At 44.0% G+C, this 27,737-nt stretch overlaps 1 protein-coding gene across 3 annotated transcripts in view; it reads right to left on the bottom strand.

Annotated features, from left to right (window-relative positions):
• The window catches only part of CCDC93 (CCC complex scaffolding subunit CCDC93), an 89,095-nt gene that overhangs the window by 15,583 nt on the left and 45,775 nt on the right, over positions 1–27,737 (bottom strand). For 2 of the 3 annotated variants that reach the window (XM_082630582.1, XM_082630584.1), the window contains exons 12-18: positions 14,154–14,270; positions 10,463–10,525; positions 6,383–6,456; positions 5,164–5,245; positions 4,288–4,359; positions 2,984–3,037; positions 1,463–1,525 (exon numbers count right to left, since the gene is read on the bottom strand). In XM_082630582.1, coding sequence (XP_082486708.1) covers positions 1,463–1,525; positions 2,984–3,037; positions 4,288–4,359; positions 5,164–5,245; positions 6,383–6,456; positions 10,463–10,525; positions 14,154–14,270 — 525 coding nt within the window. The remainder of the gene's footprint in view (positions 1–1,462; positions 1,526–2,983; positions 3,038–4,287; positions 4,360–5,163; positions 5,246–6,382; positions 6,457–10,462; positions 10,526–14,153; positions 14,271–27,737) is intronic. The other variant, XM_082630583.1, reaches the window with a different exon arrangement.

Below are 27,737 nucleotides of genomic sequence, written 5' to 3'. Positions count from 1 at the left end.
ATCTAATGCAACACTGAATACATAGTAAGCACACAGTCAAAAAGTTTCCAAGTATGCAGCTGTACTGTCCTGATTTTATTTAATTCTGTGTCTCTTTAAGATTGGTACAGTGTCCTTGTATCAGGACAAATTTGACTCCCCGGAATTTAGCCAAATGACTCAGCAAAATAAGCACGGGCCAGAGAAAGGAGAAAGAGGGTCCCATTGGCCCCTGCAGCCCCTTGGCCACTCCCCCCAGAACCTGGCCTTCCTTTCCCAGAGAACAGAGAGAAGGCCTGGGCCAAAGTGCAACACAATTTAACTCTTGGCTTTTGAATGTGCATGAGCCAGACCCTGGCAATGTAAAAGATTCTGTAACGTAATCTTGATCTATGTGAATTTAGAGCCAACTTTAAAACTCCCCATATCTGATGGCCTCCTCACAAACCCCTAAGGTTATCAACTAAGACAGCTAAAGTGGGCACTTAATTTTAGGGGAAAGGTACTAGACAAGAACACAATTTTTTTTTCTTTTTTTTTTTTTTTTTTTTTTTTGCAGTACGCGGGCTTCTCACTGTTGTGGCCTCTCCCGTTGTGGAGCACAGGCTCCGGACGCGCAGGCTCAGCGGCCATGGCTCACAGGCCCAGCCGCTCCGCGGCATGTGGGATCTTCCCGGACCGGGGCACGAACCCGCGTCCCCTGCATCGGCAGGCAGACTCTCAACCACTGCGCCACCAGGGAAGCCCAAGAACACAATATTTTAAAATCTACCTTATCCTCCCCCTCCACTTTTTTTTAAACAGCTATGAGATAAAATTCACAGGCCATACATTTCACCCAAACTATACAATTCAACGGTTTTTAGTAAACTCACAGAGTCATGTGACCATCACCACTACCTAAAATTGCAGAACTTTTCCATCACCCCAGAAGAAACCCGTACCAATCAGCAGTCACTCCCATGTCTCCCGACCCCTTACCCCCACCATCAGGCAGCATTAATGAACTTTCTGTCTCTACAGATTTGCCTCTTCCAGACATTTTAACAATTTTTTGTAGTTTGCAGAGTACACGTTTTACAATTCTTTTGTTAAATATATTCCTAAGTATTCTGTTCTACTGTAAATAAAATTTTCTTAATTAAAAAACAAAAAAAAAGTACTGGGCTAGAACATTAGACCTCTAACCTTGGCTCTGGCACTTACCAGCTGCTTGTACTTCACAGATGTGAGTCCATTTCTTCACATAGAAGATGAGGCTAATAGCTACTTTCCACCCATCTCAAATCAAACGGACGATGGTGAAACAACATACCAATGTGAGGTGTTATAACCAACATAATCCGCTGAGTTACACTCCAGATAGAAGAGCAAACAGCAGCTTTCCTGAGTCTCTCCAGCTCTTAGATGCTGAGACTTTCTACTTCTGCTATAGGCACGCAAGCCTAGTTATAGGCATTTATTGGCTCTTGTTTTCACTCACCTGTAGTAAACGGATCTTGTAAAGCTTCTCTTTCTCCATATTATACCGTCTGTCTAGGTCTTCCTGAAATTGGAAAGAAACACAATTATCTGGGAATAGGAAATTTTCATTTTTTGATGAAATCTTTTGAAGCTGAACAGTTTTTATATATCTCCCTCATCCTGAGGCTCCAAATTCCTTTTTTCAAATGGCTGAATTCAGGGTCGGGTCCTAAGTCCTGTGAGACCCTTGACACTCTTTCACATCACTTTATAACAACTCTTCCTTCTTCTGGGACCCAGGCTGCATCCCGGGTTCTTAAGTGAAGTATCCCTCAAGTCCACGTGCCCTTTCCTCCCGCACCAAAAAAGATCCATGAGGAGGAGGAGACAACCGTGATTTAAAGAGCCTGTTGTTTTATGTATCTGTGTTTGGAGATGATGATGGCTTGCTTCCTATGTTTCTGTTTAGACCTGCACTATCCAATATGATAGCCACCAGCCACAAGTGGCTAAACTAAACTTAACTAAAACTTAAAAATATTCAGTTTCTCAACTTCCCTAGCCACGTTTCAAGTGCTCAGTAGCCACATGTAGCTAGTGGCTACCATATTGGACAGCACAGATAGAGAACATTTCTACCACTGCTGAAAGGCCCTTTGGACAGAGTTGAATTAAAAGAGAGAAACTAGCCCCTCACTGAACCCAATGGGGTAAAAGACATGGCTGGATGGTTTGCTGAACTGGGGAAAGCTACAGTAGTGTCAGAGGTGCCCCTTCTCCACTGTGTGCGTACACACACACACCCCAGCTCCTCCACGGGGCTCAGCTGCAGGCAAACCTCAATAGCCTTCACCATGGGAGTCCCAAAGCTCACTCTCTAGGAGCCTCTGAGGGCACGAAGGGAAGAGAAACCCTAAAGGAGGAGAATGTTAGAGGCTTTCCTGTTTCTCTCTTCCTTCTCCTCTTCCTTTTCTATTCCTTTCTCCTAGAAGCACCTGTTTAACTCAGAACAGGGGTCCGCAAACTACAGCCCAGCAGCTAAATCCCACAGCCCTTGGGTCAATTTCGCCTCTGTGCCTAGTTTTGTAAGTAAAGTTTTACTGGAATGTAGCCATGTCCTTTCACTTATCTATAGACTACGACGACCACAGTGGAGCTGGCCCACAAAGGTGACAAAATTTACTACCCAGCCCTTTACAGGCTGCTGACCCTGGAACGCAGTCCCCCCAGAGAGAGCTCTCTCCCTGTGCACTGCTCGCTCCTCGGAGCCTGGGCTGTGATGGGCACGTGTGGACCACACAGGCCTGTCCCCTGCCCGGCTCAGATGCCAGGGTGGGGACGGCATGCCTTGTGCCAGGTGCCCGCCGTCAGGGCCGTCCCCGGGAGGTCCTGCTCCACCCAAGGGGTGGATGCACAAGATGGAGCCGCGCCCCGAGAGCCTGAAGACAAGGAGGTGGCCGCAGACAGGATGAAAGGACGCGTGAGAAGCTGCCACACCCGCAGAGGACAGCGGCGGTCCTGAGAATGGGCAGGTACTTACGTTGTGCGTCATGGCAGGGGTTAGGGCACCGTGCCGCTCTCCCCCGGAGAGGGTCTGCAATGAGGAAAAGTAAAAAAAAAGAAAAAAAATGTTTCTGAGGAAAGGGATGGGACAGAAAAGCTGAGGGTCCAGATGTACGAAGTGGGGGCGGTGGGCAGACCACGTCTGAACAGGGCACAGCCTGCACACGAGCCCCAGATTTTAAATTGTTCTTAAATGCCTGTCAGCCACACACTAACAAGCTAAACTCTGTCTTTGAACGTGAGTCAATCCCTCTAACAAGGTGTGACTGCTAAGAAGGGAAACGCCATCCTGAAAGTCTGTGATTTGTGCAAACCCAGAGGCTGCTGAGCTCATGGGAGCCTCCAAGCTCAAAGTCTTAGAAACAACTGGAAAGGCTGGATGTGGGTGGGTGGTGCCAGGACACCACCCACGGCATGGCCACACTCTGCTATCCCCGTGCCAGTCCTCACGGCTGTGGCTGGAGTGGCACAGCCCATCACGACAGGGAGGTGGCACCTCTGAGGCCCATCTCCCCGCAGCCCTGGTGGAAAGCATCTGGACTCATGCTGGCTGCTTGGACAAGTCCCCTCCCCTCTCTGAGCCCCAAGTTCCCCATTTCCCCAAGAGAGAGGGTGCCGTGGATGGGGCCCAAAGCCACACCCAGCTCTCACATGTGAAGCACAGGGAGCCTCAGCAGATAAGCCTTGAATGGTGTGAGGAGGACAAACCACAGCGATCCCTGCGACCTCCTCGGGTCAGAGAAACAGACTTATTTTTCCATCCTTGTCCACACTAGCTCCTGGGAAGATCAAGGTGTCTGTTCCGAGAGCCAGTGGGCCGTGTTCCTGAGCCCGGGATGCTCCCGTGCTGCCAGAGCTCTGACCTCACATCCCCTGCTGCTCTCTGCTGCCTTCCTGTATCCCCGGGCAGGAGCACAGGGTGAAATGAGCAAACTGGCACAGAATTTACAAGCAAATGGGACGAGTGGGAACAGAGCTCAGGGGGCTCCTGCAAACACCCTGTCCCTGACAGAGGGGGCAGCCGGGCTTGTAACTCGTTAATTCTTATCTGGAGTTGCTGCTAGCCACACCTATGCACGCTTTAACCCATAGAAGGAAGACAAAGGACAGGGACAAATATCTAAGAAAACTACTTGAGAAATGTGTGTTCAGAGGACCCGGCTGAGGGAAGTCTGGTCTTTTTCGGCACCAGACGCTTCGCTGTTGAGTCCGCTAGAAACCCTTTCATGGTGGAGGTCACACAGCCCCCAGCAGACTGGAGCGCTTCTCCACAGCCCGCACCTTTTCATCTCTGCCTGGAGCCCTCTCAGCCTTCAGGTTTTCAATTTCCTGCTGCAGCCGGGCCAACTCCTCCTTTAAAAGTAACATGAACATTTATTTGTTAAGATCTGGACAGGCTAGTAATCGGAGGTAATTATTTACCTTGATCTAGAGTCTTTTTTTCACATTTCGTGAGTTTACGTGGAGTCAGAAAGTCCATTAGGCAGTAGTTCCCCAGACCCCTGATTTTCAGCCTGGGAAGGTTAACTCAGGAGGAGACAGGCAGCTGCACCTCGGTCAGAAGGGGCCTTTCTTCCTAAAGGGCAGGCGAGGCTCGCAGTAACCCCTGGGATACGGGATGAACGAGTGGCTTAGAGCCTAGTCCGAGCCTCTTTCTCGGTGCCGACCCTTCTCCACCTTTCCTGGGACCTTGCAGCCGGAGCCCTGGCTCACCGAGGCACTCCTCCCCTGCCACCCGGCCCTGCGCAAGTCAGACCAGCCTCCGGATGGCTCTGGCGCTACCGGACCACGAGGTCTCACGTGTCAGAACACGCAACACACAGACACGCCAGGTTTTCAGGGCGGCCCTGGTCTCCTAAGATGCTACGCCTTTCGCACTTTGTAAGACTTTTCTTTTCAGTACATTTGGAAATTAGAAAACATCATTTGTTAGACTGTGCTCTCAGTCTGGGGGTTTGGCACACCTAAGTCACTTGCGGTGTCCTCGGAGGGCACCTACCATAGTCCTCTACCCGTCTCACACACTGCCGCATACCCGCCTGGTGAGCCTGCTTTTCTGACCGCACCTGCACAGGACCCTCGGCAGTGCAAGAGAGGGAAAGCAGGAGATTTTACAAGAATCTTGTTTAACATCTGCCGACACCAAGCAACACTTACTCGACAATGTGCTTTAAACTCCTGTTCCTGACTTTTCAGATTTTCATTCATGGCTACAAGGGCTCTCAAGTTCTGCAGGATGCTGAAAAGAAAAGACCAAAAAATGACTGACTTGAAACAAACTATTATGATTTTATGAATCACGGGGAAAACCAAGACCCCAGATAAAAAGGGATTTCTTTCTTAATTTCCTTGTCTCTCCCAAGGGTGTCTAATGGGCTTCCCACAAATGGTTATGACTACCCTTTAACTGACATTATTATTCATTTATAAGCCGAATGAATATATATATATATATATTCATTCATCAGGCCACATCCAAAACAAACACTACAGAATTCAGCATTAAAATGTCAGCTGCAGAAACAACAAGGAGTTTCAAGATTACTGTATATTTTTAATGATACTTAACAGACTCAGAGCACAGACAGTATCATAATTTTAATTCCTATTTTTCATTTCCCTTCTGAAAGGAAACGAGTTTTAAGGTCATTAAAAGCACTAATTTGAAATTTAAAATGTCAAGTATCTAATAGTACTTTGCTCCACATCATGAAAAGAGGGTTTCTAATCATAAAGCCAAGTAATCTGTAGGTACTTCTTGGCTAAAAATGTCCTCCAAACCCAGAACTGCTCAATCTGTGCCTGAAGCATTTTATTATTTCATGATTTCACTCAGGTGAGTGACACTTGGGAGATTTCACCACCCAAACAGTTTGGTGCTAAAATGGTCAAATGTAAGTGATTATATTTAATTTAAATTGTCTAAATACAATTAATTGAAAAACAAAACAAAACAAAACACAAAAACCCAGCAGCTGTGTCTTGGTCAAAAAAGACTGTACCTTCACTCCCAAAGGACAGGGCTAAAATGTGTGCTGTTAAAACCTGGTAACCATGGTTGATTCTAAGGGAGGGGGGCAAGGGCGGGAGGAGACTTTTCGGCGCACGTCCTTTTGAACCTTGAATGTATTACTTAGTTTTTAAAAACAGAAAAACAAAACAAAACACAAAACGAGCTGTTCCTGACCCCAGGGGGAACTGGGCGGGGGAAGAGGAGGCTAACTCAGCACCCCCTGGGCAACAGGCACGGCCCAGATCAGCGGTGAAGTAACTGAGCGGCACGGGGCCAGCAGCAATGACCCCCAGTTCCTCAGCCCTGTGCTCAAACCACCAGATAGCTTCACGGAGAAAATAAGCACATGCTGAAACCTCTTACCTTGGATCAGCTTTGGCTTCTACCTTCTCAAGGGCGGCCTGTTCTTTGTCCAGTTTCTCACCATAACTCTTGAGCTGTGGGAGACAAGGAGGCACGTTGCGGGGACAGGAGATGTCCTCTCCTTCCCGGCTCACACCTGCACCCCTTTCCTGACAGCCCACTGGATTTGGCTGTATGTTGAGAAAATAGGTGAACGAGAGGAAGAGGATGGGGGTGGAGGGACAGCATGGAAAGGTCAAAACCAGACCCTTCTTGACACATTCTGTTGGTAAATGAGACCTTAAAGGCAATACCTTTAAATCACAGCAGCAAATGGGTGGAAAGCCAAAAGTAATGCTGACAGCAGGTGTCTTTCAATAGGAAGAGGTAAATAATAACCGTGGCTGTGAGAGACAGACCTCGGTTTCAATTTCAGGATACCACTATCATGGCTGCTTGACAGGGGCAGGGTTAAATCTCCCATCTTGAAAAATTCCACTTTCTTTTTCTGAGTCAGACAGTTGGGGATTTTAAAAAAGAAACTTTAAAGAAACTCAGATTTTAATTTTTAAGGTGTGCAGATCTATCACACAATAGAATACTAAGCTGCTATTTAAAAAAGAAAGAATAAACAGCTCTTTTATGATGATCTCTAACATCTACTGTTGGTTGAGGAAAACAACATATAAAGCCATGATTCCAATGTGCTTCCAGTGTGTATAAAGGAATGTATACATCGGATGTACACAGGTATAAAAGAACCTACATGTTATTTGTATATGCATGAAAATTTTCTGAAAAGATTCACAAGAAACTGGTTACTCTCTGGAGAGAGTAGCTGTTTGCTTGGGTTACAGGGGGACACCCTTCATACTTTTGGAATTTTGAACCATGTGAATGGGTTACCTATTAAAAAAAAAACAAGTTAAAGAAGTTCTAAGAGTTCCAGCTGAAAATGGAAGACCAAACACAAGCTGCAGCAAGCTCCTCTTGCCTCAAGTCCTAGAAAGTCCAGGTCATTCTGCTGGACCACAGGAGTTGGGTACCTTGGGGACAAGGAAGATGGCAGCAGACAGGAAGGGCCTGCGGAGGACCTGCCGTGTGGACCCAGAGGACGCAGGAAGGCCTGGGGTGCAGGGCTGGGGCCTGCATCAGGACGAGCCAGCGGGCTACGCTGTGAAGCCTGGCTCCCTTGACCCAAGGGCTGGCGCATGGGTCCCAGAGGCAGGGCAGCCCCCAGAGAGCTGGCAATGCTCGGCAGCAGAGATGGTGCCCCAGCCCCGAACATCAGGTGCCACTGGCTCATCCCACCAAGTAGTGGGACCCACCCTTCCAGAACAGTCACTGCACAAAATGGACACAGAACCCATACAGCTGGTAACAGAAAATTTCAGAATCAACAGTAAGCACACCATGAAGAATTATCAAACATCTGAAGAAAGATATAACCATAGGGGGCTTCCCTGGTGGCGCAGTGGTTGAGAGTCCACCTGCCGATGCAGGGGACACGGGTTTGTGTCCCGGTCTGGGAGGATCCCACATGCCGCGGAGTGGCTGGGCCCGTGAGCCATGACCACTGAGCCTGCGCGTCCGGAGCCTGTGCTCCGCAACGGGAGAGGCCACAACAGTGAGAGGCCCGCGTACCACACACACACACAAAAAAGATATAACCATAAAAAATGTATCAATTCAACAAATGAATTCTGATCTGAAGGAATAGTTTATAGATCAAGAAAAACTTCAGACACAGTTAATGCCCTCAGAGAAGCAGGAGAGGATACTGCATATTTCAAACAGAATTAACCTCTCAGGTACAAAATCAAAGCTGTGATTGCTGAAACTGAAAGCGCACAGGCTAGAACCCGGGCGCCTCCGCTGACGCGGGGGCCTGTGGCAGCCCCCATCCCCCGGCCACACGTCAGGGCTCCCATCTGTCCTCTACCTTCCGTGTTCTGCTTCACTTCTCCTAAGCTAACTGGGAAGGCAGATCTTCCCTGTTTTCCAGGGCTACTAGGTTATCCTGCAAGGCAGGTTTTGCTGAAAAGGTAAAACCTGGGCACACTGGCACGAAAGGGCTCAGAGTGGTCAGTCTGCCCAGTCCTTGCCTTGAACAGATAAGAAGACTGAGGCCCAAAGGCAAAGTTCATTACTGATTCAGGTTCACAGTGCTCAGGACTCTGACCAAATCCGTCTTCTATAGAAGTTGTTCAGCGCTAGGTTTTGGATAGCCTCCCATTTTTCTAGATGGGGATTAGTTTGACTGCCCTCCTAGACAGCGAGCTCGCTAAGAGGTCATTGGTGCCAGACTGTTAGCAGTGGAATCTGAACGGCCCCTCTGCTTTAGTTTCTCCAGCTGAGGAACAGGGATAGCAACAGTGTGGTGCCAGGGTTGTTATGAAGATTCAATGACTAATACAAATGATGTGCCCAGAACACACCCAGCACACTAATGTTAGCTGCTACTATTATGTGAGGACAGGAAGACTATCTCCTATTACTGACTTAACTCATACCTTCCACCTTTCTAGCACATGTACGGGGTTCAAAAATATTTGATTTAGTGTCTAATACCAAAAGTGACTTGATAGCCATTCTGGATTTATATCCTAAGACATTTAAGTGTTTGGGGAAATTGATATCAAGATGTTTTGCCTTTAATCTCTTCCAGATTGTTATAGAAAGATGGATCCATGACTTGGTAAACTTCAAGCCAGGGACTGTGTAGCATGAAAAGTAGGACAGCTGCAGGGATTCCACCCCAGGAGTTTGCCATCTAATCCAGAAGGAATGGAGTCACAGAATAGCGTAAAGAAAGCTGATGTGTCCAAATGCAACACAGGCATCTTTAGAAAGAATTTTTTAAAAAATTCCTCTAGGGCTTCCCTGGTGGCGCAGTGGTTGAGAGTCCGCCTGCCGATGCAGGGGACACGGGTTCGTGCCCCGATCCCGGAAGATCCCACATGCCGCGGAGCGGCTGGGCCCGCGAGCCATGGCCGCGGAGCCTGTGTGTCCGGAGCCTGTGCTCCGCAACGGGAGAGGCCACAGCAGTGAGAGGCCCGCGTACAGCAAAAAAAAAAAAAAAAAAAAAAAAAAAAAAAAAAAAAAAAAAAAAAATTCCTCTAATTGTCATTCTTGCGTCTGCCCTTTTCAAACATTCTGACAATAATTGAAGCCACCAGTCCAGGTCAGAATTACAAAGCTTTGTCAGGTTTATAGCAAAGCAGTGAACTAAGTGCTGCATACTGCTAGAGAAGTGACAATTTTAAATGGACAAATTTCATGTGAAATTAAAAAAAAAAATAGGGACTGCCTTGGCTTCAGAGATGCCTTTGAAGGCCAGTCCCGCTTCCACATGGTCCAGAAAGCACTAGGTGGGGCCCTCGCAGCGAGGCCCTTGTAAAGTACAGCTGTAGCCCGAGCACAAAAATCACAATGGGGAGAGCTCTTCAGACCTGGGTGAGGATTCGCTTTCCATGGAAACAGGGACAGGAGTAAAAAGAACTACATTCCTCGCATGACAGAGCTGGTATCACAAATGTTTGTTTTCCTCGCCTGGCTTCCGAGGCAGTCGCCAGTGGGAGGTAAGCATGCTGTGATGCTGACGGAGGACCGCACGGTCGCCACCTGGGTCAGGACACGGACCACAGGGTCAAAGAGACCCACAGCCCCTCTTCCATTCCGCCTAGATCACCGGCAATTGTGAACAACGAATTATACCCACTGTAGTTGTGTCAGAAACCTTCTCTCTCTCACGGAATCCAGTGTTCTAGAGCAGAGGCCCTTTGCCGTGAATGACCCACCGTGTGCTTCAACGTGGCCGCCCTGCCCGTCAGGCCCACTGTCCTCAGGAAGCTTCCCTGACCCTTGCAGCCCACGGCGACCTCTCCCAGCCAGACTCTGATGGTTTAGAACACGGCAGTGTGGATAAACTGATGGCTCGAGTCATGCGCTACCATGTGATTGTCCTTTGTCCCCAGATGGACCTGAGCCCTGAGAAGGGGACGGTGACCCCTCCACACGGACTGATGATGTAGGCATCCCATCAGTAGTGCAGGTCAAACGATTACCAACAAGACCCGTGGAGGAAGGAAACCTGCTCACCTCTGTCAGTGTTTTCTTCTTTTCCTCGTATCTGGCTTGTAGGTCGGTACGACTTGCCTGCAGCTGTGAACGAAAGATAAAAGACATCTGTTCTCATTCGATCCTCACAACGGCACAGATATGGTAAGTATCCACATTTCACAGATGAGAAAATGGAAGCTCAGAAAGATTTAAACTAAACAAATATGGACGTTTCTGACTCAATTAGCACCAACTACATGTCAGGTGATATACTAGGTTTTCTGCGTAAATCCTAACAGTGAATCCTTACTAAAGTCCATGGACGAAGACATTATCCTTATTTAACAGATGAGGAAATAAAGACTCAGAGGGGTTAAGTTACTTTACTAAAGTTTCATAGCTGATAACTGATAAGGCCTCGGTTCAAATTCGGGTCTGACTTCTTTGTATGGCTACAATCACTTCAGTTAACAAACCTGCTCGTTCACAGGATACAAACTGCATTGCTGCACTCAAGAATCTAGCATAGAACTTGACTGGATGGCAGACAATGCCAGATAGAAGAAAGGATTCAGGACTTCAACGTGAAGAGAAAGAAAATGAACTAGTTTTACTGCTCCAAGTTATACAATCGTAAACTTACATCTCAAAAATGTCATTTCCCTTTTCCTTACAAAAAAGGTGTATCTTGTGCTGTCTATGAACTTTCAGATATCTGAAAACATTCCATTCAAAGCTCAAAGCGTTTGTACATTTCTACTTTTGAAAAGGGGATGTGGTAGAAAACCACAGTTAGACTCATCAGACACTTTGGTTGTTACCTGCATACAAATTAACAATGAGAAATTGTATTTTGTATCTCAACGATTATTTCAAAATAACTCAGCCCATTAAAAAAATTTTATTTATTTATTTATTGGCTGTGCCATGTGGCTTGTGAGATCTTAGTTCCCCGACCAGGAATTGAACCCGGGCCCCAGCAGTGAGAGCATGGAGTCCTAACCATTGGACCACCAGGGAATTCCCAACGCAGCCCATCTTTGAACCTGTAAGCAACCTATTAAGAATTATGTCACCTTCAAAAATCATTACTCTTAAACTGTGCTTCTAGTTACCAGTCTCCACAACTGATGAATTTCCAGCCAGGCCTCTCACGAAGCCGCCTCAAGCAGAGGGCAGGAGAGAGAGAGGAGGGAAGCAGGGGGCTCTGGCTTCTTGCTTTTCAAAGTGTGCCATCTGTGCAATGGGGACTGTTATTAACCTGTGTCACTAGCAGATAAGAGCATTTCTGGAGAAAGTTTGTTTTTCTCTTGAAATCCTAATGACTTAACTCTTGAAGCTCCAGGAAGAGTTCCTGCTGTTTTTGCACCTGCTTCACCCACCTTCCTGCCCCCCTCCCTCCCCTGCACCCACCCACCCATCTGACAAGGCTCTGCTCAGATGAGGTGTGCAGTGGAAGGCAAAGAGCACGGCACAGTCCTTTCCCTCAAGGAGCCGAACCAGTAAACTGGGGATTAAAGTATGAGAAGAGCTGGGCCAGAGACAGGCCCCGGGGAGGCCAAGGAAAGAGTCGGCTTGCTCATGAAGGAAGGAGTCACCGACAAAGACACACGGGGGCTGGATCCTGACAGGGAAGACACCTCTTCTCTTTAATTAACTAATCACAGATCTGCCCAGCTTTTCTCTAACAGGGGCTGTCCCGATAGCTTAGCTAAGTTTTTGTCTTGCTGGAGTCCTCCATGATTCTCCCATCTCCATCTTCTTCTTCATCATTAACCCCGAGATTTACCCCCCAAACTTCAGCTGCTGGTTAACACTTCCTTTCTGGATTCCTCTTTCTTCAACCTCAGGTTTCTTGTCAGCTGTCTACTAGCTGGCTTCCTGCTCTCTGCCTTTGGCAGCATATTCCCCTATTGGACCATGTTCTTTATTCCTTCTCCTTCTTTTACTCCTCCTTCCATCTCTCTGTTGGGCTAAGGCTCTCTCCGTGGTTCTCAACACCAAGGCCGCAGGAGAATCCTGGTCACTTTCTACCCTCATGGCCTTGTAGGAGAGGTTCTTAGATTTAAAGAGTTTGGATTTTCTCATACACTATTGGTAGAAGTATAAATTAGTAAAACAATTGGTGAATAATTTGACAGTTTCTAGAAAAATTGAAAATGCATATTTTTTTGATCCAGCAATTCCACTTCTTCAAATCCATTTTACAGAAATATTTACATATTTGCACAAAGATGACTGTACAAAGATGTTCACGGTAGCATAAGTTTACAACTGGGAAAAAAACCCTGGGGAAAAAACCTCATAAATAGAGGACAGGTGAAATAAACTACAGTACATATATACTGTGTATATATACTACGTTCTTTCATCAGAAAGAATGAGGTAGATCTATATGTTCCAATCTTGGTTCCACTGCTAATAAGCTGTGTGGCCACAGGCAAAACTGCTTCACTTTTGTGTCTCAGGTTCTTCACTTGTAAAATGAGGGTAATAATAGTATCTCCTTCACAAGGATGTTGTGTGAACTGAATGAGTTAATTTTTAAAAAATTAATTAATTTATTTATTTTTGGCTGCAGTGGATCTTCATTGCTGTGCATCTTCGTTGCTGTGCACAGGCTTTCTCTAGTTGCGGCGAGTGGGAGCTACTCTTTGTTGCTGTGCACGGGCTTCTCTTTCGGTGGTTTCTCTTGCTGCGGAGCACGGGCTCTAGGCATGCAGGCTTCAGTAGTTGTGGCCTTAGGGCTCTAGAGCACAGGCTCAGCAGTTGTGGCGCACGGGCTTAGCTGCTCCGCGGCATGTGGGATCTTCCCGGACCAGGGCTTGAACCTGTGTCCCCTGCGTTGGCAGGTGGATTCTTAACCATTGTGCCACCGGGGAAGTCCCTGAATGAGTCAATTTTGAAAAGCACTTTGTAATTACTCTAAAAGAAAGTCTTTATTAGACATTACTATTACTGACAGAGAGATATCTGTGATAAAATAAGTGAAGAACAAACTCAATTTTTATAACCAGACAACCCCCTCTCCCCAGGTGAATGAGCATATATAAGAGCTTGCAAAGCCTAGGAAACAGTGAGTTGCTCTAGGGAACGGGACTGGGCGAGAGTACAAGGGGATTCCCATTTTTAACTTCATACAGTTCTATATTATTTTGTTTATTTACAGTGAGCTTGTATTATCCCTATAATTTAAATTTAATGAGCTGAAGCATTTAAATTTATAAAGACAGAAAAAAATGATGTATTTGTCTACAGTACGTCTCCTCATCACTACCTTCAGACCCCTGAGAGCAGAGATCATAACTTGTTCTTCTTTCACCACCACGGCCTAGTTCAGTGCCCAGCACAGCGGTGCTCAGCTAATCTCTGTGAATTAATAAATGCTCTTCTTGCCCTGTGATCTTCTTCTAGAACAGACGTTGGCAAATATTCTCTATAAAGGACCAGACAGTAAATACTTCAGGCTCTGTAGGTCTCAATTCTGCCACTGGAGCTTGAAAGCAGCCACAGAACATATGTAAACAAATGAGTGTGCATGTATTCCAATAAAACTATTTACAAAAACAGGTGGTGGCTGGACTGCCCTAGGGCCTGTGAGTGTCGACCCCTGTTCTAGAATCTCCTGTGACCATTCTGACATGGAGATCTTAACTCCTTCCCCAGTTTCTCTCTTCTTGAAGAATGGTTTTATTTTACTTGAATAAAATTATGAAAAGAAAACACTAACCTCTTCCAGTTGTTTGGTCTTCTGCAGAATCTGCTTGTTCAAGGAAATGACTTTATGATGATGTAGTTGGGAGGTTCCTAATTTTTCTGGACTTTCTTCAGCTGATAGCTCAGACTGCTGTGGGAAACAGATGGAAGACCCAAAGGATTTAATTAGCCCGCCCCAGTGCATTAAGACAGCCCCGTCCCTGTGCAGTCTGGGCAAAACACTACTGGGCAGCCAGTCACAACCAAGCCAGTGGGGCCCCGGGGTCCAGTGCAAACCCAATTCAGAGAAGAAGATTTTGACCCAATGACCAAAAGCCCTATCAGGAGCGTCTACATTCCTGGCAGAGTGAACAGCGTGCGCAGAAGCACAGGGATATATAACTGCGGTTAGGTTGATATCACATAAGCAACAGGGTCTCAACACAGGGTTTCAAATAGAGGAATAACATGGTCATCTTAGTATCTTCATTAAGACCATTCTGCAGTTATCAAGAACAATGAATTGATTCACTTTCATCAAGGTATTATAAATATATGGTTAAAAAGTTTAACCATTCAGAAGCACTTACAATGAAAAGAAACGGTCTCTCTCTCACCTTATTCTCCCCATCCATGGGCCCATTTCTTATTTCTATTCCTCTGGTGTTCAGAGGATAGATTTGAGAGGGGTGAGAGTTGCTGAGAGAGGCCAGGAGGAAGGTCCTGAAATTGTGTCAATGATGAGCGGATGGAGAAGGGCTGGACAGGACGTCAAGACTGTCAGGACGGGAGGAGAGGAAGGGAGAGATTTCTGGTTGGGGTGATGAGGTGAACGCAGCAACGTTACCAAGAAACCATGCAAAGAAGGGGGCAGCTTGGTGCAGATACTGAAAACAAACACTTGCCTCAAGACCCCAGAGAGGGAAGTCCGAGGAACAAGAAACAAGAAGTTTGACCCTATTCCAATAGGCATCTTTAAAACACTTCTTGGGTGATCACAGAATAGACAGCTTCATTGACCAGCCAATGAACATCCATTATAACCACATTGCCTTCTTTACTGGAAGTACCCCAATTCCAAGCTAATCACTGATTTTAAGCCCAAGCACAATGAAACTGTATGAATATCTGATTTTCCCTGCATGTTTTAACAGTGATCATGAGCTTCAAAGTTTTGGAAGATTTACCTCTAGTGGAAAGAGACAGAAAAGTGAGAAGGAGAAGAAACTGGACGGTACAGTCACTACTTATCTTGGTTAAGGATTTCCCTGAATAAGTCAGAGGCACTATTAATAGGGGATAAGTTTTTTGCTGCTTAATGACTCTGGAGGTGGGAGTCAACCAGCAGGATATGGCTGCATAAAATGGCAGGAAACATCATTTTCTATCTTGTGAGCTGCTAGGCCATAAAGGAGAACTAGGCATTACAAAATAACTAGACTTGAAACCTGGGATCTTTGGAAAATGTCAACTAACACACTCCAGCTTATCTGAATTTCTTCAAATTGGAGTTAACTTTTAAAATGCAATTAACTTTGGGCACATCAAGATATTTACAACCTGTAGTCAAGGGAAGGAGAGCTGTTCCTGAAAATTATTTGAGAGCATAAAAAAAGGGGGAAAAGGAAAGAGCACTCTCTCGTGATTTTCAAATCACTTGTCAGAAACATAATTATAATTAACCAATTATATCTCCTCCACTTTGACTACATCACCCTGAACTATGTTATCAATTTGGCCACTTTTGTCTGTTATATATTTAGTAGCTTTCTTCTTATAGTTCATTTCAGATTTGGGTTTTAACACCCAGCTTAGATTCCTTGATTACTGATTTCCAAAATGTCACTGGCATATCCTCAGAGCATCCTGCTTTACTAGCAGAATTACATAAACCCTCCATCTCATGCTTTATTGATGTCTGAAATGGAATTAATTCCCTAATCATAGGAACTACCCCACGTGGTATGTCTCTATGTTTGATGTCAGGATTATCTTGAGTGCCCTGACCTCCTCTGGCTGTCTCTCTGGCTTTGGATCAGGTCAAGCTGTGGGCAAGCAGGCTCCAGGGGATCCATGTCTTGGTCACCTCCCAGGGAGACTTCCTCCAGTCTGTGGGGGTGAGGGGTAGGCACATACTCATTCAGTGCTGTCCTGCACCTTTGGCATGAGTTGGATGATGTCTCCAACTCTCAGCATGCCTTCCTGCTGAGAAACTGCTTTTATGGCCCAGGTCCCAACAGAATGAAAACTGCATTTCCCACCCAGCTTCTACACCCTCTTATCAGTGTACCTGGCAACACGCACAGCTTTGTTTAAGACTATGACCTTTGACTTCACTTCCAAGAACCCTTCTTGCAGGAAAACCAGTAGCTAGCTTGCAACCTGGAAAGAGGACTTCTGGGCTAGCTGGCTATTCCTCCCCCCTGCCCCTGCCTCTCTTTCAATTTAAGTTTTTAGCCACATGGTCCCTTAAGATCCTTTCAGGGGGTCTCTGAAGTCAAAATCCTTTTCATAATGATACTAGGATATGATTTTTTTTTCACTCATTCTCTCATGATTGTACAGTGAAATTTTCCACCTGCTATATGACACGTGACGGTATCACTGCTCTGATGTTAATATGTAATGCATTTATCATTGTTATTTGTAAATGAATTAATATGTAAGTTTAGGACCTCCTCAGTGATTTTTAAGGGTTCTTATAGGGTCCTGAAACTAAAAATTTTGAGAACCATTACGTTAAGGGGCTGGCTCTCTTGGGAATCTACTCACTGACTGGGGCAGCCTCATTAACCCTGACTCCAGCCAATGCAGTGGGCCCACCCACGAAACTGAGAGGGGAAGCGCTTTCTGATTCCACCCTCACTAGACAGCTGCTTCAACCAACCAGAGAGAAAATACTTGTAGTGCACCGACAGGATGCTCAAGTCTCCATACAAACTTACTATTACATCTCTGTTAGGACAGTGTATGTCCCAAGCAAACATGGGCTTCCAAAATCCTTTCTCTTGCTGCTAGGTAGCAATTCTCACTGCTCTGTGCAGTCCCTTAAACTTGCATCTGCAAAGCATTAATGCACAAGTCAGGTTATTAAGTACCATTTCCACATCTGACATTTCTCCAGTGCAATTAAAATGAGTAATATGCACATAAACAGGCCCACAGTACATATAAATTTGTGAATTCCTCCATTTGCCTGAGTCTAGAGAGGGTGCTATGCAAACTGCTTTATTTAACGGGAAGTTATTTTTGTAACAGAAAAAAATCATTTATTCCAGAGCTGAACTGAAGAGAGTTCTTAACCTAGTCAACGGAAAGCTGATTGCTCTATATTTCAAACACACTTTTTATTAAGTAATTGAAATTTTTCATTTCTTTCAAATACCCTCCTCAAAGCCAAAAGAACTAGAGCAATGAAGGCAGAAACAGGTCTTTGAAACAGTATGGCTCATCTGACATTGTGTTCACTGACAGTCACAGTGGGAAGAAAACTAAAGATCACCAAGTTGGATCTTAAAGGATGAAACAAAGTTGGACAGATGGGGAAAGGAGAATGGGCTTTACAGTAAATCCTTGACAGAAAAAAATTAAGTCCCTGGGGTATATTAACTGATTTTTACTTGAAAAGCCCAACATCTCTCAAAGAATGCCAACCATCTATAAATATTCCACTGTGTTTACATTAGAGCAGGGGCTAAAGTGCCAATCTAATTTTGTTCAACAATTTCAGATTAAGAACGTGCTTTCAAAACCACTGGGTGGATTAAGATGACTTCTAGGGCAGATTCAATGTTTTCTAATAATTGACAGATGTTTGCAATTTCTATTCTTAGGGGAACCAGATATAAATGTCACTCCATAATATTAGTCCAGTTCAAAATAGTAAATTCCTAAGAGAAACAAAAAATTGATTACTTTAGCTAAAACTATATACTTTCATAATGAAAGAGACCCAAAAGGTTATCTACATATCAACCTTCCTAATACAGGAATCTTTCCTATGTCATCCCTCTCCCATTCCCCCACTAAAATATGGCTACTAAGCTGTCAATAATAAAAGATCCTTATCTCATGAGGGTGCCACAAGTTCTCCATACTGAACAGATGAACTTCAGTTTCTGGACCTTGACAAACCTTCCCACTGAAAACAAGTAAACAGACAATACAAAATATTTATTTTTTTAATCTTAAAGGCCAAAAAGTTAGTAAAGGTGGGAATCCAAGAGGTAGGTGTACCCGTGGAGGTTGGCTTTTTTCTTGAGAGTATTTGCCAAAACCAAGCTGATCTCAGGCTTTGCTTTTTATAATTCAACAGCTGCTTTGCATAATCCTTGACACAGATGTAGGAGGAAAAAAAAATCTGCAGTGAGATTGTGTGACAACAGATATGCCCTCGTGCAGTTCTATAATCTAAATTTACACACTACCTGGATGGTCCAAAAAACCTACAAGTCAAGACTATGTGTACAATGGGCCTGAGCTGGGGTGTGCCCAAATGCATGTAAGAGCAAAAGAAAATCCTCTCTGGAAGAATAGAGCTTCAACTCCAGGTCTCAAAGAATTTCTACAGATAAATTTCCAAGCAGTATGAACTGACAGTCAAAAATCAAAAGCACACATGGAGTCAAAGCATCATGAGAAAAAGCTGGCAGAAACGAACAGCAGAAATGGACCTGCAGACTCACACACATATACCCACTCCTCCCGGAAGCCACAGAGATAAAGTGTAATCACTCTTGTGTAACGGTCCAACTTTTCTAACAAAGAAGCATCCACAGCTCTGTCTTCTCTCCTTTTCATAATAAGATGTTGGCTCCTTTCACCATCTTGGCTATCCCCTGGACATACCGTAGCTCATAATCCTTTTTGAGCATGTCCAGTGGAATCTGAGTACTGCAGACAGGATGGGATCATTCACTTTCCCTGATCTACACTCTGCTCCCATTAATGAAACCAGATACATAAATGTGCTTTTCAATATTCTTGACTTCCACTAACGAAGTCCCATGAATTTCAAAGACCCATATTCAGGTAAACTTGCTGAGTTTAATGCACAGCTCTGGGTCCCAAGGTGAGCAATACAGTCTACCTGCCCAGAATGCACCTAATATTTAGGAGGTGTGAACAAAATCCAAAACCTCCCACTTTTACCCCATGAACTAATGTCAGGCCGCACGGCATCCTCACCAAATCCTAAACTGGTATGCCTGATTTTTCTGAAATAAAATAGTTCCCTCTTACCTTCCTTAAAAAATGAATTTATCTGTTTGGGCTTCACATTTCAGTTTAAGATATTTTTGAATGTTGAGTCTATTCTGCAATCTATTAGCCACCTTTTCTATTCTAGCTTTAAATGACATTTAAATCTGATGAAGCTAATTCCTATGTTTTCATCCAAATTGATAAAGACCCTGAAAGGTACAGGTTATGCTGTGTGACTTGAGACAATCCCACCAGGTCAACAACTCATTAGCTAGTATCATTCTCTTCGCTGTTAGTTTCTGTGTTACATAACTCAGAATTTAGGAAACCTGGGAGCAGTTTGGAGACACAAACATATTAGCATATTCTCTCCAGATATACAGGGTTCCTTCATCTCCAAATTCTGATTGTTTTAAATCTCTCTCCCTACCTTCCTTTGTTTCATCAGCTAACCTTTACTGGGGCACAGTGTCAGGCACTGGAAACGTGGAAAAAGACACAGATCTCACTGTCTAGTCAGGTAACACCCGCTCATCCATACAGGTGCTATATCCGCCACATTCTCCCCAAGCCTTCACTGTGACAGAGCAAGAGGGTTTTGAAAGCTCTCCTCGTTCCTTCTTCTTCCTCCCTTCCTTTTTTCCTTCCTTCAACAAATGGTTATGAAAACCCCATTACGTTAGGCACAGGGCATGTACGATGCTCCCAGCCCTGGTTGACAGCACACATTCTAGTCCTGGGAGACAGGCAGAGACAAATGAAATAGTGCCTTGTGAGCAGTGCTATGGAGGAGACGACACGGAGCTGACCCACACATCAGAGAAAAGCCTTAGGAAGGAGAGGCACCCGCAACGACGGGCGAGCGTTATTATGTGCCAAGCAACAGGAACACAGAGATGAAAGATGAAATCTTGGCCCTCCAGAAGTTTACACATCTGGACCTAACATCTGTGACCTTAAGTGAAAAAATGGAGCCTAGAAGGAAGGGGCTTAAAAATCCTCCCCGACCTCGCCACCCCACTGAACCCCCGAATCCCAACCTGGGTTTTTCTATCTGCGGCCACAGTAGGAGGGCCCCGAGAGGGCACCTCCTCCCCTGTACTGCACTTCTTCCCCAACCGTACGTGCTCATGCTGCTAGAAGAAAAGTTTCTCGGGTGGGGTCAGGTGATGCGATTAGAATCATTCATACCCAAGCTTATTAGAAATCACACTGGTTCCAGCTCAGCTCAGGACACATTCTCTAACGAAAGTCAGGGTCTCCTAGTTGCTAAGCACCCCATGACCTTCTGATGCAGGCAAGGTCCCTGTGCTGGACAGCAAAGTTTCCAAAACCTATGGAGAAAAAGAATTTCCTCCACAAATAAGTCCCTGATGACCCCCAATGCATCTCACCTTAAAATAACATCAAGATGTTGACAGTCTTCTGGCTAGGACGTTACACTCTGGAAAGCTGGATGAGAGTATTTTAATGTGGCATTTTCCAGTGATATGAAAAGCCACTCACATACCCCAAACAGAAAGTCCCACAGTTTTTAGTAGCTTAGGCATGACTGCGTGGGAGTGCTTGCGCTGCATCAGTTTTTTACTTATTTCTGTGGTTAGTCCCCAACATGACCTGGCCTCTTCACTCCACTCAGCCCCAGTGGGCAGTCAGACAGTGGGAGAGTCTAAAGAGGCTTAGTCACTGCAAAGCCTGGGAGGCAGACACTAAAGATGGCCAAGGAGGCCGTCCCTGCTGCTCCCTGAGGACACTCCACCCTGCCACAGAGACAGGTTTCAAAGTCAGACAGTCCTGTATGCAAACCTGGAACTTATTAGCTACATGGTAGTACACAAGCTACTTAACGCCTCTGATGATCATCCCATCTGCAAAACAGATATAATATCACATGCTTACGTATTGAGCGCCAACACTGCCAGGCGCTCGGTGAGGCTCCGAGGTTGCAGAGAAGAGTAAAGTGTGGTCCACGTGCAATAAACAGGTAGCTTCAATTGCACGTGAGTAAGTATCAACATAAGGATGGAGGAAGGCAGAGGATTATAAGCAAGGAGGCAGCATGCTCTTTTGAAAATTAAATAAGATAGTGCTACAAAAAGTACCTGGAACGGAGGTCGATCAAGATGGTGGAGTAGAAGTGGAACTCACCCCTCCCATGAACACATCCAAAACACACCTACAGGCGGAACAGTTCTCACCGAAAACTAACTGGAAACTGGCAGAAAGACTCCTGTACAACCAACGCTGTAAGAAAGATCCTCACGGAATCGGGCAGGAAGGGAAGAAAAGCAATCAGGTCGGGTCCCCTGGGAAGGGAGTCAGAGGAAAAGGGAGATTACGTGGGCGGAGATCCACCCTGGGGAGTGAGCAGTTCAAGCCGCATGTTGGGCTCCCCGTTCCCGGGGTCCAGCACTGGGAAGATGAGCCCCTCGAGCTGACTGGAGCGCCAGTGGGACGGACAAACAGGAGGGCTGTGGGAAGCCTGGACTCTGCTCGAGAGAAGCATATCTGCGGTGGCTTGCTCTCAGGGCAAGGTGGAGGGCGGACGGAGGACTGCTCCAGTGGCTGCCTCGTTTCCCACCCCGGCATGTGCCCCAACCTGAGACAAGTGAACACCCTAGCCCAGCTTACGTCACATCGCAGCTCCACGGTGGACTGAGGGCCGTCACGACTGGGGAGAGAGCTCGGCCACTGCTGGCACTCACTCAGCCAGTGCATCAGAAGCAGCCCTGCTCTCTGACGGCACCTGGACTCCACAGCCCACACCCTGATAGAGACTGAGAGCCCACCTGGGCCCCATCTGCCCTGTGGCATGGCTCCACAACAGGGCAGGGGAGGCAGAGGCTGGGGGCAGGGGCTGGCTGTGAGGGACAAAGACGTGGCCCCGAGGCTGCGTCTGAGCAGGGTGGGAGCAGCCACTGCGGCACTTGCACAGGCGGCACAGGGAAGCAGCCCTGACCTCTGTCTGTGGCTGGGTCGCCACAGTCCGTGCCCCATCATGAGCCGAGAGCCCACACAGGCCCCATCTCGCTCCAGCACTGCTCCCCCGTCTGGGGAAAGGGTCCCAGTGCTGAGAAAGGGGAGAGCACACACTTAAAGGGAACAGAGCCGGCTTGGAGCCAACCCTCAGGGCTTCTGCTACAGCAACTGGGGATCTGACCCTGCCCCTGATAGGGCAGTAACGGCCACAGAGCAGAGGGGAAGCCTGAGCTCACAGCTGGCTCCAGCTTTAGCCCCTCCATCTATAGCCCCACCTTCTACCAAGGTGAGAGGTGCCGGCACACCCTGAGGAAAGATGTGACTTGCTTTGAGGTCAAATCCAGCTCTCCCACCAAAGGCAGGAGGCAAATGTAGTCTGTACAGGGACACTCCCACATAAGGACACGCTTCGGGACTGTAACAGATAACTACTGTTTCATGTAAGTTCATAAAGGCAGAGAAAGTTAAGCAAAATGAGAAGGCAGAGGAACTGGTCTCAACTGAAAGAGCAAGAGAAACCCCTGAAAAAATAAATAATGAAAGAGAAGTAAACAAATTACCAGATAAAGAATTCAAAGCATTAGTAATAAAAATGCTAACTGAATTAGGGAAAAGAATAGATGAACACAGTGAGAATTTTAACAAGGAACTAGAAAATATAAAAAAGAACCAGTCAGAAGTGAAAAATACAACAACAAATGAAAAACACTATAAGGAATTAATAGCAGACTAAGTGATACAGAAGGATGCATAAGTGATCTGGAAGACAGAATTTTGGAAGTCACCCACTTGGAACAGCAAAAAGAAAAAACCAAATATGAAAAAATGAGAACAGTTTAAAAGATCTCTGAGATAACACCACACATTACCAACATTCACACTGTAGGGGTCCCAGTAGGAGAAGGGAGCCAAAAATATATTTGATGAAATTATGGTTGAAAAATTCCCAAACCTGAAGAAGGAAACAGATATTAAGGTACAGGAAGCACAGAGGGTCCCAACCACGATGAACTCAATCAGACCCATGCCAAGACATATCATAATTAAAATGGCAAAAGTTAAAAATAAAGAGAGAATTCTAAAGGCAGCAAGAGAAAAACAGAGTCATATACAAGGCTATCAGCTGATTTTTCTGCAGAAACTTTGCAGGATAGAGGGAGTGGCACGATATACTCAAAATGCTGAGAGGGAAAAACCTGCAACCCAGGATACTCTACCCAGCAAGTTTATCATTTAGAATTGGAGGAGAAATAAAGAACTTCTCAGATAAGCAAAAACTAAGAGAGTTCATCAATGTTAAACCTACCCTAAATGAAATGTTAAAGGGTCTTCTCTAAGTGGAAAAGAAAAGGCTATAACAAGAAGCAAGAATCTATAGAAAAGGAAAAATCCAACTAGCAAAGGCCTCAGTGAGGGCTGAGGATCAACCACTTAAATAAGCTAGTATGAAGATTAAAGACAAAAAGCTGGAAAAGCAACTCTGACTACAATACATGGTGAAGGGATAGACCTGAAGCTGTAAAATGTGACATCAAAACCACAAAACGTGGGGGAGGGGAGTAAAGAAATGCAGATCTTTTAGAATGTGTTTGGACTTAAACGACTATCAGTCTACAACAAGTATCAACAGACATAGTTATAAGCCGAGATACATGAACCCCATGGTAACCACACATCAAAAACCAGCAATAGATACACACAAACTAGAAGGAAACACAAACATACTACTAAAGAACCACAAGGGAAGAAACAAGAAGAAGAAGAAATTAACAGAGAAGAACTATAAAAACAATAGGAAAACAAGTAATAAAACAGAAATAAGTACATACCTATCAATAATTAATTTAAATGTCCATGGACTAAATGTTCCAATCAAAAGACATAGGGTAGATGACTGGATTAAAAAAAAAAAAGACCCATTTATATACTGTTTACAAGAGACTCACTTCAGAGCTAAAGACATATACAGACTGAAAATGAGGGGATGGAAAAAGATATTTTATGCAAATGGAAATGACAAGAAAGTAGGTGTAACAATACTCGTATCAGACAAAAGAGACTTTAAAATAAAGTCTATAACAAAAGACAAAGAAGGGTACTATATAATGATAAACGGATCAATACAAGGAGAGGATATTTTACTTGTTACCATATATGCATGCACCCAATATAGGAGCACCTAAAAGTATAAAGCAAATATTAACAGACATAAATGAAGAAATTGACAATAAAACAGTAATAGTAGGGGACTTTAGCACCCCACTTACATCAATGGACAGGTCACCCAGAGAGAAAATGAATAAGGCAACAGTGGTCTCAAATGATACAATCGACCAGTTGGATTTAATAGATATCTACAGGACACTCCATTTCAAAACAGCAGAATACACGTTATTTTCAAGTACACATGGAATGCTCTCCAGGACAGATCACATGCTAGGCCACAAAATAAGTCACAACAACTTTAAGAGGACAGAATTATATCAAGCATTTTTTTCCCCAACCATAACAGTATGAAACTAGAAATCAATTACAGTAAGAAAAATAGGAAAAGCACAAATACGTGGAGACTAAACAACATGCTACTAAAAAACCAATAATAAAATCAAAGAGAAAATCAGAAAATACCTCAAGACAAATGAAAATGGAAACACAACTTTAAAAAATCTATGGGATGCAGCAAAAGCAGCTCTAAAAGGGAAGTTTATAGTGATGCAGGCCTTCTAGAAGAAACAAGAAAAACATCAAATAAACAACCTAATCTAACATCTAAAGGAATTAGAGAAAGAAGAACAAAGTCTAAAGTCAGCAGAAGGAAGGAAATAGTAAAGATGAGAGGAAATAGAGACCAAAAGAACAATGGAAAAAAATTCATGAATCTAACAGCTGTCTTCTTTTTTGAAAAGATAAACAAAACTGATAAAGCTTTAGCCAGGCTCACCAAGAAGAAAAAAGAAAGAGGACCCAAATAAACAAAACAAGAAATGAAAGAGAAGAAATAACAAACGATGCCACAGATATACAAAAATCATAAGAGAATGTTATGAACAACAAATTGGAAAATTGCTATGCCAACAAATTGGAAAACTTAGAAGAAACAGACAAGTTTCTAGAAACATATAGCCAAAACTGAGTCAAGAATAAACAGATAATTTGACAGATTACTAGATGTGAAACAGAATAAAAAAAACTCTCTGAAAAGTCCAGGACCAGATGGCTCCACTGGGAAATTCTACCAAACATACAAAGAACTTATACCTATCCTTCCCAAACTATTCTGAAAAACTCCCAAATTCATTCTATGAGGCCATTATTACCTGGATACCAAAACCAGACAAAGACACCACAAAAGAAGAAAATTACAAGCCAACATCTTTGATAAATGTAGATGCAAAAATCCTCAATGAAACATTAGGAAACTGAATCCAACAACACATACAAAGAATCAATCATACACCATGCTCAAGTGGGATTTATTCCAGGATTTCAAGGATGGTCCAATATTTGCAAATCAGTCAATGTTATATACCACATTAACAAAAGGAAAGATAAAAATCACATGATCATAGATGCAGAGAAAGCATTTGACAAAATTCAACATCCATTCATGATTAAAGCTCTCAAAGTGGGTATAAAGGGAATATATCTCAACACAATAAAGGCCATTTATGATAAACCCACAGCTAACATCATACTCAATGGGAAAAAGCTGAAAGTCTTTCCCCTAAAATCAGGAACAAGAGAAGAATGTCCACTCTTACCACTTCTATTTAACATAGTATTAGAAGTCCTAACCACAGCAATCAGACAAGAAACGAAGGAAGAAAGGAAGAAAGAAAGAAAGAAAGACATCCAATTGGAAGGGAAGATGTAAAACCATTACTATTTGCAGATGACATGGCACTATATAAAGAAAATCCTAAAGTCTCCACCAAAAAAAACTATTAGAACTAATAAATGAATTCAGTAAGGTTGCAGGATACAAGATTAATATACAGAAATCTGTTGCATTTCTATAAACTTATAATGAACTATCAGAAAGAGAAAGTTAAAAACAAAATCCCATTTTAAATTGTGCCAAAAAAAATACCTAGGAATAAACTTAACCAAGGTGGTGAAAGAACTATATTCTGAAAATTATAAAACACTGATAAAGGAAATTGAAGATAATTCAAAGATATGGAAAGATATCCTGTGCTCTTGGATTGGAAGAATTAATATTATTAAAGTGGCCATACTACCCAAAGCAATCTACAGATTTAATGCAATCCCTATCAAAATACCCATGACACTTTCCACAGAACTAGAAAAAATAATCCTAAAACTTATATGGAACCATAAAAGACTCCAAATTGCCAAAACACTCTTGAGAAAAATGAACAAAGCTGGAGGTATCATGCTCCCTAACTTCAGACTATGCTACAAAGCTACAGAAATCAAAAACAGCATGGTTCTGGCATAAAAACAGACACGTAGATCAATGCGACAGAATAGAAAGCCCAGAAATAAATCCACACATCTGTGATCAATTCATCTACAACAAAGGAGGCAAGAATATACAATGGAGAAAAGACAGTCTCTTCAACAAGTGATGCTGGTAAAACTGGATAGCTACATGTAAAAGAATGAGATTAGAACATTTCCCAACACCATATGCAAAACAAACTCGAAATAAATTAAAGACCTAAATGTAAGACCTGTAACCATGAAACTCCTGGAAGAGAAAACAGGCAGAACACTCTTTGACATAAATCATAGCAATATTTTTTTGGATCTGTCTCCTAAGGCAAAAAAAAAATAAAAGCAAAAATAAACAAATCGGACCTAAATACACTTGAAAGCTTTTGCATAGCAAAGGAAACTGCTGACAAAATGAAAAGACAACTGTTGGAATGGGAGAAAATATTTGCAAATGATATTACCGATAAGGGGTTAGTATTCAAAATACATAAACAGCTCATACAACTCAATATCAAAAAAACAAACAACCCAATTAAAAAGTGGGCAGAAGGTCTGAACAGACATTTTCCAAAGAAGACGTACAGATGGCTAAAAGGCAAACGAAAAGATTTTGAACATCGCTATTAGAGAAATGCAAATCAAAACCACAATGAGCTATCACACATCTGTCAGATTGGCTATCATCAAAAAGTCTACAAGTAACACATTTCGGTGAGGATGTGGAGAAAAGGGAACACTTGTACACTGCTGATGGGAATGCAAATTGATACAGCCACTATGGAAAACAGTATGGAGGTTCCTCAAAAGCCTAAAAATAGAACTACCATAAAATCCAGTAATTCCACTCATAGGTAAATATAAAAAAAAATGAAAATGCTAAATCAAAAAGATACATGCACCCCCAATGTTCATAGCAGCATTATTTTATACAATAGCCAAGATGTGGAAGCAACCTGAGTGTCCATCAACAGATGAA

This window comes from Mesoplodon mirus (genome assembly GCF_964341445.2).
Source record: "Mesoplodon mirus genome assembly, chromosome: 8".
NCBI classification, from domain to species: Eukaryota; Metazoa; Chordata; class Mammalia; order Artiodactyla; family Ziphiidae; genus Mesoplodon; species Mesoplodon mirus.
This window is presented reverse-complemented; position numbering and strand designations above follow the sequence as displayed.